Raw genomic sequence first — 15131 nt, 5'->3', positions numbered from 1 at the left:
CAGCATCAGAGTGTATATATAAAAAAAACATGCATGTACAACAAAATAGAAAGATACACAGTATGAAATAATATATGTACAAATCAAAATAAAAATTACAAATTAAGTATGTATGTCGTAATTTTTGTGTCAGTATTTCATAATATACTTGATTTTAATTAAACTTTATAAAATTTTATATAATACATATTATGATTTCTGCCTTGAATAAAAGAAATATCTAATGAACATTCAATATGCTTATTCCAATGGAAATGACTTTTTCAACTAGCTCATCGCACGAAAATCGAGATGTGGCCTCAACATCCTAGCTTTTTTTCTCTCCTTCTCTCTCTCTTATTTTTTTCTTCTCTTAAGATTTGGAGAGGGAAAAAGTTGTAGATTTTATACAAAAAATGCGTCATAAGTATATGTGGTATTATGAGAATTGTTTGGTTTCAATTGTAAAGTTCATATAAAATTTTTATATTATGAGATACATAACTTCAAAAATTATAAAAATATAGTCATAAGATAAATTATCACGTCTATGACACTGGTGAAAACGTTTTGAAAAGTTAATGTCAAACAACTCCAAAAATAAATTTATGTCTGCACATGTACATTTTTTAAGAAATTACAATTTTACCATTAATCTTATATTTTTTATATTTATATTTATCATAAAAAAAAAAAAAAAATCATAGCAATAATAATTCATCATTTTCTATATTTTGGAGAAGATGCTTAGTAAATCGAGCTTAAAACGGAGTCATAAAAATTATTTAAAGTTTATATATCAAATCATTCTTTTACACATTTTTCAGTATTTATTTTATATTTATTAATCAATTTTTTTAGAATACTTTAAAAGTTAAAATAACATAAAAATACATTTTGATAGACACATTAAAATATCTATTAATAAAACATATTGCAGTTGATTCCCATATGTAAAAATCTTGGGTATTATAATCTACCCTCATTACAAAAAATATCATGGTATAAATATCTCATCTAATACTTTTTCTCTAAAGTTACTCTGTTATTATTATTATTATTTAATCTAATCAAATATAAAAATTTTCAATTATAAATGAATAAAATGTACTTAGTTCAAAGATAATATATCAATGTCGATTGAACATAAAAGTTATACATGTCACCACATCATATGCATTTTTTATTTATTGGTCATTCAAATTATATACTTTGGCTTACACTGGGGTATGCATCTCAGAAGTAGTCTGCTCTTTTTGATTTTCACTTACCTTTCCACAAAATAGGGAGATCACCAGTATACAATAATAGGATTGATCTATATGCACCAAACAAAATAAAAATTACATATTAAACATGTATGTTGTTATTTTTGTGTCAATATTTTATAATACACATGATTTTCATTAAATTTTTATAACATTTTATAAAAACTCAAATTAAAACTTTTGCCTCAAAGAAAAAAAAATACCAAATGAAAATTCAATATGCATGTCAAAATGTAAAGAATGGCTAGAAAAACATATTAAAAATTACACAGTAAATGTTTCCAAAATTTCGAGATATCATCAATTTTGTAAGTTTTTGACAAATAAAAATTTTAAAAATACGCAAAAAGACAAAATCAATGAAATCAAAAATAGGTTAATGACATCCTACTTTGCGTTGGTAAATTTTTCCAACTGACCCATTGTACGAAAATGAATATGCAGCCTCCAAATCCTTTTTTTTTCCCTTCCCCTTTCTCTCTTGTTTTTTTTCTCTTACGATTTAGATAGACATGATACGGGAAATGAAGATTCTAGAAAAATTTTTGAGGATTTATATAAAAAAGGTGCATAAGTATATGTGCAATTATGAGAATCATTTGATTTCAATTACAAATTTCACATAAAACTTTTTATATCTTGAGATCCATGACTCTAAAAATTATGGAAAAATAGTCATAAGATAAATTATAACATTTTGGACACTCTGGTAAAAACAGTTTGAAAAATGGATGTCAAATGACTCCAAATATAAATTATGTCCGCGCATGTATATTTCTTAAGAAATTGCAATTGTATCATTAATCTTACATTTTTGTAATTATATTTATCATAAAAATATGAAAAAATTATAGTAATTAAAATTCGTCATATTTTATAATTTGGTAAAGAGGGTTTGTAAATCGGGCTAATGACGAAGTCATAAAATTATTGAAATTTTATAGATCATATCTTTCTTTTATACGTTTTTCAGTATTTAATTATTATTTATCAACCAATTATTTTAAAATTAATAGACACATTGAAACATCTATTAATAAAATATCCGCTCAAGTATTGTAATTGATTCTCACATGTAAAAGTTTTGGTTATTACAACATCTATGTTGGATAGAAACTGGTGAAAGAAAAACATTGATGTTGATTTAATTGGCGAAACTACTCAAAAGATCTGAAAATTGTGACAGAGTAAGAGCAATTTAGGATAAACAAAATATTATGATGATAAACACCGATTAGTTGAATTTTAGATAGGAGAATTTATTTTTCTGACAGTCAATCATATGAAAGATGTTAAACGATTTAAAAAGTCAAGGAAGTTGAGCCCACAATATATTGACACCCATATCAGATTTTATATAAGGTTTGTCCTACTAGCACATATGTACGGGTTAAATATTGTATGTTACATCTTTTTTTTGCGGAAGTATACTACTAATGAGGCTAGCAAGCTTATCATGAACCCCATAGACATTCAACATAATCTGACATTTAGAGAGAAATCAGAAATAATCATAGATTATGATGTGAAACAAATCAAAAATAGAAAATTTCTTTTATTCGTGTATCATGGAAACATGGGAGGAAAAGAGATGTCAGTTGAGAGAAGAAATCATAAAAGAAAGAAAGATATCAACACACTTTCAATTGAGCTATGAATTATGTTTTTGTATTTTAAATTTAGATGACTTTATTTTTAAAAGGAGGTAAGATTGCAATAATGATATTTTTAATTTTTTAATGACTTTAACTAGTAAAAAAATGAAAAAATACACGACACCAGTTAAACAAGTGTCATTCAATTATCATTTGCAACACCTACGGGAAGGGGATTTATCCTCTCCCTCATTCATCTGAGCCCACTGCATGACACCAAGAAGCGACAAGTAGCAAATGGGGGAGGAGACGAAATCGGAGCGAGAAAAAAGAGGCGAGTGATGATCCCGTAGACAAATGCGAGCAACAGAAGAAGATTGCAGGTAAATAATTGCACAGGGTTGCTCGAGCGGCTCAATGGGCATCTTATATAGGTATTGTGTTTGTTGACCAGCTAAGCAGCTTGAAATTGAGACTCCCAAGCGTGTCTCCTGTGTGAGGGAGGAGGAAGACAAAGACTTCTTGTGTGAACAAAGAAGAAGAAGAAGAAGAGGGGAACATGATCGATTTTTTACTTTGTAGTGTCGATCAAGCCTTATAAGCTCTCGTCGAGGGACGACGTGCAATTAGCGTTCGAAAGTGAAGTAGGGGGAGTCGAGCATGTGTCCTGCGTTTTCTCTCCACACCCAAGAAACTCAACTGAGCCCGAAGTGCTCGCGCATAGAAATAGGGAAGGCAACTAGGACAACAAAAAGGTTTATGGCTTAGGAAATAAATCTAAAATTTTATAGTGAATTTTTATTTATTTATTTGTGATTATATTAGAAACTCTTGATTCCTAGTTAATCAAATTAAATTTCAGAAAATTTTATGTCACTTAATGAATTTTGTAGAAAATTGTTGAGTTTGAATTGAAAGTTGAAATCAGAAAAAAGAAAAAAGAAAAAAGAGAAACTCTAGGTATGAAGCTTAATTTAAATGTTTAGTTGTTAATTTCTTAATTAAATTGCGTTGGGATAAAGTCAAAAGTAAAAGATGTTGCTAAAATCACTTAAGTGGAAATTTCAAAGGAGCAAAATTAATTTGAATATTCATATATATGTAAATTAGACAAATTTCAAATGAGCATATCTAAATAACAATGTGAAGTTAGAATTTAAAATACAAGAAAGATTAAAAATGAACATAAATTAATTAAATTTAAATTGTTACTATATGTACACCTAAGGATTAGTTACTTCTGGGAGAAAGAAAATTGACTACATCAAACAAGTGGATAAATATGTTTTAATTTTATAATAGTTTTGTTTATTTATGAAATTAATTGTAACTGTTTTTACTGTTTTAATATTTTTTGTAGATGTAAAATTTATATTTTGAATTGCTAAATAAAGCAAATAAAGAAAATACAATATATGCATGCATATGTGTAGTCACCTATAGACAATACTAGCAGGTGATGCAATGTACTCGTGTATGTAAAATGAGAATAGAAATGAAAATAAAAATGATTGTTAGTTTTTTTGGTGGATTTTAGAAAGGTAAGAATACGTCTAAACTATGATTTCCTTTGACATATATTATAATTGAAATAAATAAAAGAAAATAAAAAATTGATTTTTTTACCCCTTTTTTGTTGCTTTTTTACAAAAAAAAAATTAATAGGAAATTAAGAATTATTATAATTTAAAGATATTACTGAATAGTTAACTCATATCTATATCTGCTAACATTTAAAAAAAACAACTAGAAAAAAAATGGATCCTAGAGAGTATGTGTATACAAAGAGGAGCTTAGACTGATAGGTATCACAATTCAGTTTTTATTTTTTTTCAGCTTTAAAAATTTAGAAGTTATACAAAATATTTGTAAATTAAAATTTTATGAAATATAATGACACTTTTTTTATTGGGATTAGATATAATTATGACATAAAAGTGTTTAGATAGTTTCATCAGTGTGATCATTAGTTCTCGCCTGAATATTCCAAGATCATGGATTGAGTCATGGCAATCGAGCCTTAAGTAAGCTTTTTTATAAGCTTAATCACAAGCTTACTCCTAAACTTTAAATGATACTATATATCAAACTTCTAAATGATCTTGTTTACAAGCTATAAGTGAATCGAGCAAAAAATTGTTTATATTTGTTCATTTAAACATTTAGTATTTATGACAACATTCAAGCTTGTTCAATAATTTAATCAATCTATCATGAACGAGTTCTACTCAAGTTAAGCCATAAGTAGCATGTTAAATGTTTGGCACTTTTGCAACACTAACAACACAATAAATTTTTAAGATACACTCTATTCCTATTCAAATTATAGACCCGATATTTTGCAAGCAAGTAAAGTTAATAAGATTCAAAAGAATAAGATAAAAATATTTAAATCCTTCGATAATGGCCAAATTGATTGATAAATCTCTATAAGAAGTGGGATTCTATTATAAAAGTACTCTCAAATTTCAAAGCAAATCACTGAAGGCTCAAATCTCGATAGAAAATAAAAACCTATAAAAATTTAGAAAAGTAAATGTTCTAATAAAATGTAAGATTTAAAGTTAAAAGTGAATATCCATCCACTACTTGCAAGAGTTTGATTTGGATGACAAACTAAATATGACTTCAACTGACAAAGAGCTGATATCAAATCAAGCATAAATTGATGATAACTCTCGAATATCATTTGCAAATAAGAACATGACATGCATCCCCTAATAGGGTGATTTTGTACCTAAGGACATAATAAAAAGTAAGGTCATGTTGGGATCCTCCAACTAGGTGGTTCATCAAAAAATCATTCTATTAAATTAAGGTTATGGTCAAAGCCCACAAGATCCCCAATGGTTAATTTTCTTAAGCGGTAAATCATGGAATGTACTTGATAGAGCATAAGGCTCTCTATTATCTAAGATTAATTAAAAATGATCCCTTGGAACAAACTTTCACCCCCAAGTTTACAAGGTTCTCTTGGTAGGCACAACTAATGGTTGCTAATAAGAATATTATAATTAAGCTAGGTTGACTATCTCGGTAACTACATAGACCAAGACCCACAATAATCTAGGACGACAAAATCATAGGCCTTGATTGGCTTCGTCATCATTCATCCTACAACCTGCTTTAAATTAAAGATAATAAATTTTCTATGATTGTAAATTAAACAACTATTACTATAGGCTAAACAATTAGTACCCTCTGATTAGTCCTAATATAAAATTCTATCATTACCAAGAGGGGTGATTAATAAACTTAGAGGCTTACTTCTATGAGAAACTTGGAACTGGATCTAAAGGTTCTCGTAAAATGAGAGCAAAATTTTTAGATGGTGTTTTATCTACACAATTCAATTTGCATTCTAAAAATTTGACCTGAAAACAGACACTTAGAAGAGTCATGCATGAATATTCAAATCCCGCACAGAGCAATGAATACCAAGAATTTTGCAAAAAAAACTGTTGATTGAAAATAATAAATCAATAAATAGTATTAGAAAATAATATAGGAAAAAAAATAAAGCCAATCTCGATTAATTGGAATAATTCTTGATGATGAGGATGCTTACAAAAGCAAATAGTTTAATGTGAAATAAAAGGGAATGCACAATTTGAGAATGTGAACTCAAAACCAGAAAAAAATTAGCAAATTAATGAGACGAAAAAACATAAAAAATCATCAAAAGCTACCGTGAAATGCGAACGGAATAACGAGTGAGGAGCAATTAACAGCAATCTAACATAAGTCTCCACCATAGCTATGCTAGGAATGACCTGCATGGCAATGCATAATAATGTGTTAGGCACCAAAGGATAATTTTCTAAACATGAAAATGTATGTATGAACATATGAAAAGTTTGAAAAAATATTTTCAAATTTCTGCCATTGGAAATTAATCTAGAAGAACCAAAAAGCTAGTAACAAACGACACTTTGCTTATCAGTATCATCGGTACTGGTTATTTTGTTTTTCTCTCCATTTGTCACTTACAATTCCTACACTGTCAAATCCATTATTTTCAATGGTAGAATGGTAGCATCATAAATTTCAACACAATTTAAATATGAAAATCTATTGCTCCCATTTATATTTCTATGTTCGGCTGGATCATATATCAAAGGAATAGGCTCAACAAAATTTCTTTTTATAAAATGGGGATTGTCTCTATCGCCACTTCCGTTATGTGCAAAGTTCAACTTGAAGAAAATTGACTCTCTTTCTTCAGCTATCCCAACATATCAAGCATTTAAGATAGGTTCTACTACACTTTTGGCATTTCTAATACCTTACTTGCATCTCCAAAGCTTTTTTTCTTTTTGAGAAGCAAAGTTGGCAGAGGAAAATCTGAAGTTCTGAGATTCATTCCTCTTCACTGAAATTTTGATCATTTAGAAGGTAAGAAATCTTTAGACGCTTCCAGAATAAAGTCACATTTTTTTTTGGTTGGGGGGGCTATAAAATTATTTCTGTATCATAGGTCTGGTGCAGGAATTAAAAATGAAGAAAGGTTCAAAAATCAACAAACTGGTGGACGAATTCAACTTGCCTAACTCTCAAGGAATTATTTAAGAGATCTATACAACTTCTGTAATTTTCATAGAATTGTTAGCCCATATTTGTAATCATCTTGTGATAATGGTGCTAACCCAAATCATAATAGAAATATCAATATTATTGCTAAAATTCAAAAGGATTACAAACGAAGACTTTTAACGATAGAAAAATGACGACACAACGTAAAAAGACACCCTAGGGCGAGGAAGAGGGTGGTGATTGGCGGATGGACAATAAGTAGGGGTCGGATGAGAGGTGGTTGTGAGGGCAGGAAGGGTGGAAGTGAGTTCTGGTAACCATTGGACAGCACGTGAAAAGAGTGTGGTAGCTATCTGTTAGTTTAGAGAAGTTGGCAGTAATTCTGGGAGGGTTAGAGGAAGTTACAGGGAAGCTATGGATGGAAGGGGGAGGGGGAAGCGGCCACAGTAGGTGGCTGGAGCAGCAAAGTGAAGGAGGCAAAAACGGCAAGGGCCAGGTGAGCGTAAGGGTTAGGCGGCAGCAAGAGGCTGTTGTATGGTAGGTTGACGAATGTGTATGTGGTAATACCTGGAGGAACAGTGGGGTTGCAGATTGAGACAGGTAAGAGGGTCTGTGGTAATCAAAAGCAGAAGAAAACGGGCAGGGGAAGTACGTCAGGGCAGAAGCAGGGAGGGCTGGAGTCGGGTAAATGGAGCTGCAGGGAAACTGCGGGGCTGCAGTTTCAGGCGGTGGCAGCAAGGTACAGTGATGGCGACAGAGAAGGGGAGGTTGTGGAGGATGGAAAAAACGAGGATAAGCACCACCTCAAAGCAAAGATACAATCGGAGCACCACACGTCCTCGAATACAACCCTTGAAAGGGAAAAGAAGACGCCGACAGCTGTCCTTAACAGAAACCTGAAATCAAACTCACAAAGCATAACCCTAAAACAAAGAAATAACATATAAATAGAAGATGGATAGAGCGAAATGAAAACAGAAACGGAGGAATAATTCCTGACTAATGAAAAGAGAGAGAGTGGGCAGCTTCAACCACATGCGGGACCGAAATCTCTCCGGCAGAACTGGTCGGACCGGGACAACCCCCAAGCCTCGTATCAGTCTCCCGGGATTGGGAGAGATTCAACCTCATTAGTCGAAGCTTTTTGTCTCCTAGTAGTCAGGGCAGTCATGTTGTAAGCACCCGGTAAGTCAATTTTGTAGGCGGTGTCATTCCAAATAACATTTTGATAGAATAGGTATCTGTCTTCTTTTGGCACAACCTGAGTCGAAAGTACACAATTACGTAGGTTCTCCCAAACCAAATTTTGAGCAAGTAAATATATAATATGCTTCTCCCACTCCTCATACTCGGCTAGTTATATCTGATAAACAAGGCTATCAGAGGGGGTAAACTCTGGAACGACATCGCTACCAGGTAGGGTCATCCTGACATGTAACCACTTATGAGAGGACTTTTCTTCTTCTTGAGAAGGACCTGGATCACACGGTAGAATATTCATTCTCCCAAGGATCCTGGAGTAATTCTCATATATTGCGATTCATCCATCCCGTGTAATCTTCTGTTGGAAGGTACATTGTTGAACCAATTTTAATCCCCAAATAACTTACGATTGTCTTCCAGAAGTAATTCAAAATCTTTTCATATTTGACAGGTTGGGCCTCCTTTTGTAGGCGCAATTCAGGAGGCGGGCTATATATCTAAAAGTACTTAAATTATGTTATCTGAAACTGACCCGTTTCTAGTATTGGCTCCTCAAGGTCATGGTCATTTTGAACATCCAAAGTCAATCCTGTTGATGTTCCCATGAACTTCTGTCTAATGATAGCTTGAGGAATCACAATCTCATGCCCTGCATGAACGCCTTTTACATTAAAGTTACTACATTCTAGAACAACGCTATTGTTACCTCAACTGGAATCTCTCCTGGGGTCAATTGGAATCTCTCCTGGGGTCAACTGGAATCAATAACTTCTCTTCCTCGTTGGTTGAAAGTTTGGAATTCTCTCTGAAGTCATCATCATCTCTAGGATCAACTGTGTCATAGTCCAATTTTTCAACAACGCCATGCTTAACGAAACAAATCACTCCCCTGGTTGTGCATTCTGAGCCAACGGACCCAAATCCATGACAGTTGTAACACTTTCTGACTGTGAATGATTTAGGGGTGCGGATTGATTTTACCTTTTCTCCACTCAGAATCATCTCTTCCTCTGACAGGGTCGTTTAGGGTGCTTTCCTGGGTGTATTCGAATTGTAAGATCCGGAGATTGAAATCTGTCTGTAGGATGTGGGGGTCACTCTGTGCAGTGTTCTCTCCAATTCTGAAGCCATTCTAAAACTTTAGACGATAGTAAGTCGGAAAGTATCGACATTATGTTTCCCGCTTCATCTTCATATCTTCTCGTTCCCACATTCGACTTTTCGGAACACAGCGAGGGTAGTTTCCCATTGGATTTCATTTTCCATGGCTGTAATTCACTGCCCAAGTCTGCGGATCTCTAGTCGTATCTCCTTTTGGGAAGGCTCGGGCATGTATTTCAATGGTGGCATGGCTAGAGTATAGAGTTGGGAGGTGAGAGAGGGCTACAAATTTAATTTACGGTTGCTGATTTTGAAATTCAGCAAGAGGAATTGAAGGTTAGTTCAAAGTTTTGGCAATGGTTAGGAATAGGAAAGAAAAAAATTTTTGTAGGGGTGGCTTGAGAAGGGACAGATGCTAGGAAACCCTAGCATAGGATTAGGATTAGATACCAAATGGTACCGGTGTTAACCAAAACCACAATAGAAAAGTAAATATTATTGTTGAAATTCAAAAGCGTTACAAGCAGAGACTCTTACCGATAGAAAAATAACAACATAACGTACACCCTAGGGGGAGGACGAGGGTGGTGGCCAGCGGCTGGACACCAGGTAGGGTCGAATGGAAGTTGGTTGTGAGAGCAGGAAGGGTGGAAGTGAGAAAAGTGTGTGGTGGCTATCTGGTAGGTTAGAAAAGCTGGCAGTAATTCTGGGAGGTTGGAGGCAGTTGAAAGGAGGTGGAGGAAGCGGCCACGAGAGAGGCTGGTGGAGCAGAGTGCAAGTGGCAATAACGACAAGTAAAGGCCAGGAAAGGGGCGGCTGGAAGCAGAAAACGGTGCGTGAGAGGCGGCAGCAACCGGTTGTTGTATGGTAGGATGATGGATGTGCATGAGGTAATACCTAAAGGAACAATGGGGTTGCAGATGAAGGCAGGTAGAGGGTCCGCAATAATCAAAAACAGAAGAAGGAAATGGGCAGGGGAATTACAGCAGGGCAGAAGCGAGGAGGGCTGGAGTCAGATAGACGGGCTACATGGAAACTGAGTGACAGCGATTTCAAGCGGTCGACAACAAGGTACAGCGATGGCGATAGCAGAGGGGAGGTTGTAAAGGATGGAATAGTTGAGGATAAACAACACCTCGAAGCGAGATACAACAGGAGCACCACTCATCCTCGGATGTAGCCCTCAAAAGGGAAAAAAGGACACCAATGGCAGTCCTTAACAGAAACCTGAAATCAAACTCACAAAACATAACCCTAAAACAGAGAAACAACATATAAATAGAAGGTTGATGAGGGGAAACGAAAACAAGAAGGGGGAATAATTCCCACCTAATGAAAGCAGGTCCGGCATCCTGCTGAACCAAACACTCTCCGACTTAACCGGTTGGGACCGGGTCAGCCCCCAAGCCCTGCGTCATCTGGTACTTTCTTCTTCCTTGTAATCAACCTTAATTGTGTGTCTTGATTTTACCCTTTGGGTTTTAGCACCCATTTTTTAAAATAAAAAGGCAATCTTCTTACAATAATAATGGAACTTGAAGGTACAAAAAGTTTATGCCTTGAAGTATCTTGTGTTAAAACCTATAAAAAAACTACAATTCTTGCATGCATTTCTATTTTATTCTTATTCCCATTCACACAAAATAACAAGCCTCAATGAATCAACTTAATTATGCTAGTTTGACATCTAGTCCCACAATCTAGGCTCCCGAGGGTAGAGGTAAGTGTCAAAGTTAAAGTAAAGATAGACATATTTCATTATTACATTCTTAAAAAGTGATAATTATGATACCAATGGCAGGGCTAAGTGTCAAAGTTAAGGTTAAGATGGACATATTTCATTATAACATTCTTAAATAGTAATAATTATGATACCAATGGAAGGGCATGAGATTTTGGTTCTTTCTATTATGTTGTTGCTGTTGTTGAACTAGCATGTATGCTTAAAAGTTAAAACAAACCAATAAAATTAACCATCTCAATTATCCAAAGAAAGAATCATATGAGAAAAGTGTTAACAAAATTGGCATTCAAATAACTCCAAATTTGTGAAAGCATATGATGCAGTGCAATTATGGTCATTGGATTTTCGATTAATTTATGTTCAAATGTGTTTATTGTGTTCATTTAACTTTGCCTCATTTTAATAATATTTTAGGCTATATTATGAGTATCCATTAAAAAAAAATAGTACTCATTAATTTATTTAAAGAAGATTTACATACATACTACTCAAGTTCTATGTATTTATATCTATCTAACACCAAACATACATTTTACAAGCACATCATTTTAGCTATGCATAAAAAGGTGTACTTCACTTCTTAAAAAGTTAAGATCATGGTATTTTTGATGTGATAAGAATGATTTGGGTCATATTAACGCAAAAAATGAAGTTTGGGTGTTAGATATGTAAATACATAGGAATTGCGCAGCATAAAATGCAAGTGCCCCTTTATTTAAGGAGATACTGACAAGAACAGAACATCATTCCAAAAGTACCTGTCCGAGAAATATTCCTTCTTCAAGTTGGTGCGATAGTTTCCAGCATAAGTATATAGATAAACCAGAAAGAAGTGGCATAGAAAGAGGACAAGTTTCCCGCATCATCATCATTCTATCATTAGACTGTACAGTTCCTTGAAGAATTTCAGTTACGTCGGAAGAAGTAAGCCAGGTCATCACAGCCTCATAAGTTGGCTGAACCATGGTGTATGACAGAACCCAAAACATACCCATCGATCGGTCATCCATGTTCATAAAATCCATCATGCGTTCTCCTAGAAGCAGACAGAACGAATAAAAAACAAGAATAACCAGTAAGCAAACTTCAATGACAATCAAATGCTCAAGGGGAATTTACATACATACCACCCAATCCCTATATATTTACATATCTAACACCCAAACTTTGCTTTTTCTAGATTTATATCACCCAAATATTTCATATCACATAAAAAATGCCACCATTTTAACTTTTAAAATGTAAAATACAACTTTTCATATGTGATATGTTTGTAAAAATTGAAGTATGTGTTAGATATGTAAATACATAGGAATTGAGTGGTATGTATGTAAATCTTATAATATTAAAAAAACATCTAGATTTCAAAGATGGGTAAAACAAGAACATATCAAGATAATGTATTCTCCAAAGCATAAACTTACATGGATTAAAGAAAGAAAGGGGCATTTACATACATACCATAATTCTCATGTACTTACATATTTTCATATTTACATACATGACACTCCAATCTTTAATTTCAAATAAAAAATACCAAACTACTCTTTTCACATATAGGTTCATGACATCAAAGTGTATAAATGTAAATATCACACTTGAGGTATTAGATATGTCTATACAAAGAAAATATATGGTAGGTACTTAAATTTCAAAGAAGGAAAATACTATGAAATTCTATTCAACCATTAGAAGCCCTTCTTGAATAACTTGTATAATTTCAAATGTAAGGAACAGTCAAATAAGAAGCCAATAGAAAAAAAAAAAAAGTAAATAATAAAAAATCAGTCAAATAATAAGCCTTATTTTGATTTGATTATAATCGTGCGAGAAAATGCACTACAAATCAAAAGAAGTGGACGTATAGATTAATCTTCCAGATAAATCTTTAGTTTGGTTCCATGCATAAACTTTCGCTATTGTTCTTCTCTTTTCATCTGAAACTCTATATCTCCATTTCATTCTATCCTCAACAACTATTTAATTGGGGCATTTACATATAAACCACACAATTCTTATATATTTACATATCTAACACCTAAACTTCCAAATTACATAAATAAACACTCAAATTTTCGACATCACATCATAAACACCACTATCACTAAGATGCTTATCTTTTAAAAATAAAATACACCTTCTCATGCATAGGTTTTAATATAAGGTGTTATAAATGTAAATAACAAACTTTAGGTGATAGATATGTAAAATTCATTAAAGTTATTCAAATATCTAATTAGTAGAATGATTGATGAAAAAGCAAGAGAGAATTATTCCAACATGGCATAAGTTAACGCGGCCAAACCAATACAAAAATGATTTGTCCGCCAACCATCCATACTAGGTAATATATTGATATTTTATTTCTTCTTTCTGGCTCAACCGAGTAAACTACCTCAAATAAGATTTTACTTCAAATAGATATAAAAATGAAGAACATAAAACAAAGGAAAACATATTTTAAACAAAAATAGAACTTTCAGAAATTGATTCAATGGCTTTTTTATTTGGTTGGGAACGGCTTAGCTTGATAACAATTACCTTGATTGAAGGAGAACTAATATAAACTGGTCTTGTAAGACTGATTTATCATTGTTTTGCAACTTCTATAAAATAAGTAATTAAAATTGAAAAAAGTATCAAAATGTCCTCAGGACGCTTTGCATAGGGCTATGTTAGTCCCAAAATTATGATTCACAAGACAAAAAATAAAAACAATTTTATGAACAATTTTTTTTTTTTTTATGCATAAAATAACTTATGTGAGATTAAACCAGAAAAATACAACAATTCATTAAATTTGAAAGAATCGTCAAGAGATTTGAACCATGAAAAATGAACCAGTAAATGAATTTATTAAAATTTAAAAGTATGATTGCGGCAAAATTAAAATTAAGACACTTGCATTAACAAAATAAAAATTAAGAAATAAAATAAGGAAATAAATAACCTAAGCGAAGAAACTTAAGGCCTCATATCGAAAGAAGGAAACAACTTCTCCAAGAACTTGCTTATTGCACTTGCACTGCGGTCCAAGGAATCACACATCCAGTAGATATTTACTAGTTTGAAAAGAAAATTCAAAATTTTATTGATCAAAAGGTTTATTTACATGCCTAAGGCTTTGCTCTTTATAGTCATCAAAAGTCCTATGTTAAATGCCCTTAGTCAGCTCATTTTATATCCTAAGAAACGTGCTATTTCATCATAGAAACTCTTAACAAAAACTGACATGCTAACGAATAGAGATGTGCACCACTAGTTAAGATCCAAAACAGACAAAAACTTGGTTATGAGAACTAACATGATGTAGGGCTTGCTTGGGCTGAACCAGCCGGTGCAGCAGCAGCCAGCATGTATCGGTCCAGCAGGGAGGCTGGAACGGTCGGTGCTTCTTAGGACAAGGGCTGCCGCACCCCCTTCCTATCCAAGTTATTATAAATATGTTGTTTGATGTTAACGGTTTAGTTTAGCTTGAGAATTCTGTCCAGCTTGTCGTCGTTGGCTGTTTTCCCCGTCTAGAGCTATATCCGAAGGCGATAAGGTGCTTCGGCTATAACTCGTTTGAAGTAGTTATCTTCTCCAAGGATTCGAGTGGCGCTCCGTTTGTAAATTGTTCCTGCGGAGATAGTTATCCTTTCCGCAATCTTCGCTGCCATCCTGCTTAACTATTGCTGCCATCCCCCCTCAGGATAAATCTGCTGCAGC

General features: G+C 33.2%; 1 protein-coding gene across 1 annotated transcript in view; it reads right to left on the bottom strand.

The window, feature by feature from the left end:
* Nucleotides 1-15131, bottom strand: part of LOC110035642 (mediator of RNA polymerase II transcription subunit 23) — a 171109-nt gene that overhangs the window by 109689 nt on the left and 46289 nt on the right. Inside the window, exons 8-9 of the mRNA XM_020739908.1 lie at nt 12182-12459; nt 6532-6615 (exon numbers count right to left, since the gene is read on the bottom strand). Of these exons, the coding sequence (XP_020595567.1) occupies nt 6532-6615; nt 12182-12459 (362 nt within the window). The remainder of the gene's footprint in view (nt 1-6531; nt 6616-12181; nt 12460-15131) is intronic.

Source organism: Phalaenopsis equestris, unplaced genomic scaffold (genome assembly GCF_001263595.1).
Source record: "Phalaenopsis equestris unplaced genomic scaffold, ASM126359v1 Scaffold198732, whole genome shotgun sequence".
NCBI classification, from domain to species: Eukaryota; Viridiplantae; Streptophyta; class Magnoliopsida; order Asparagales; family Orchidaceae; genus Phalaenopsis; species Phalaenopsis equestris.
Note: the sequence above shows the minus strand (reverse complement) of the source record. Positions and strands in the feature narration are given on the sequence as shown.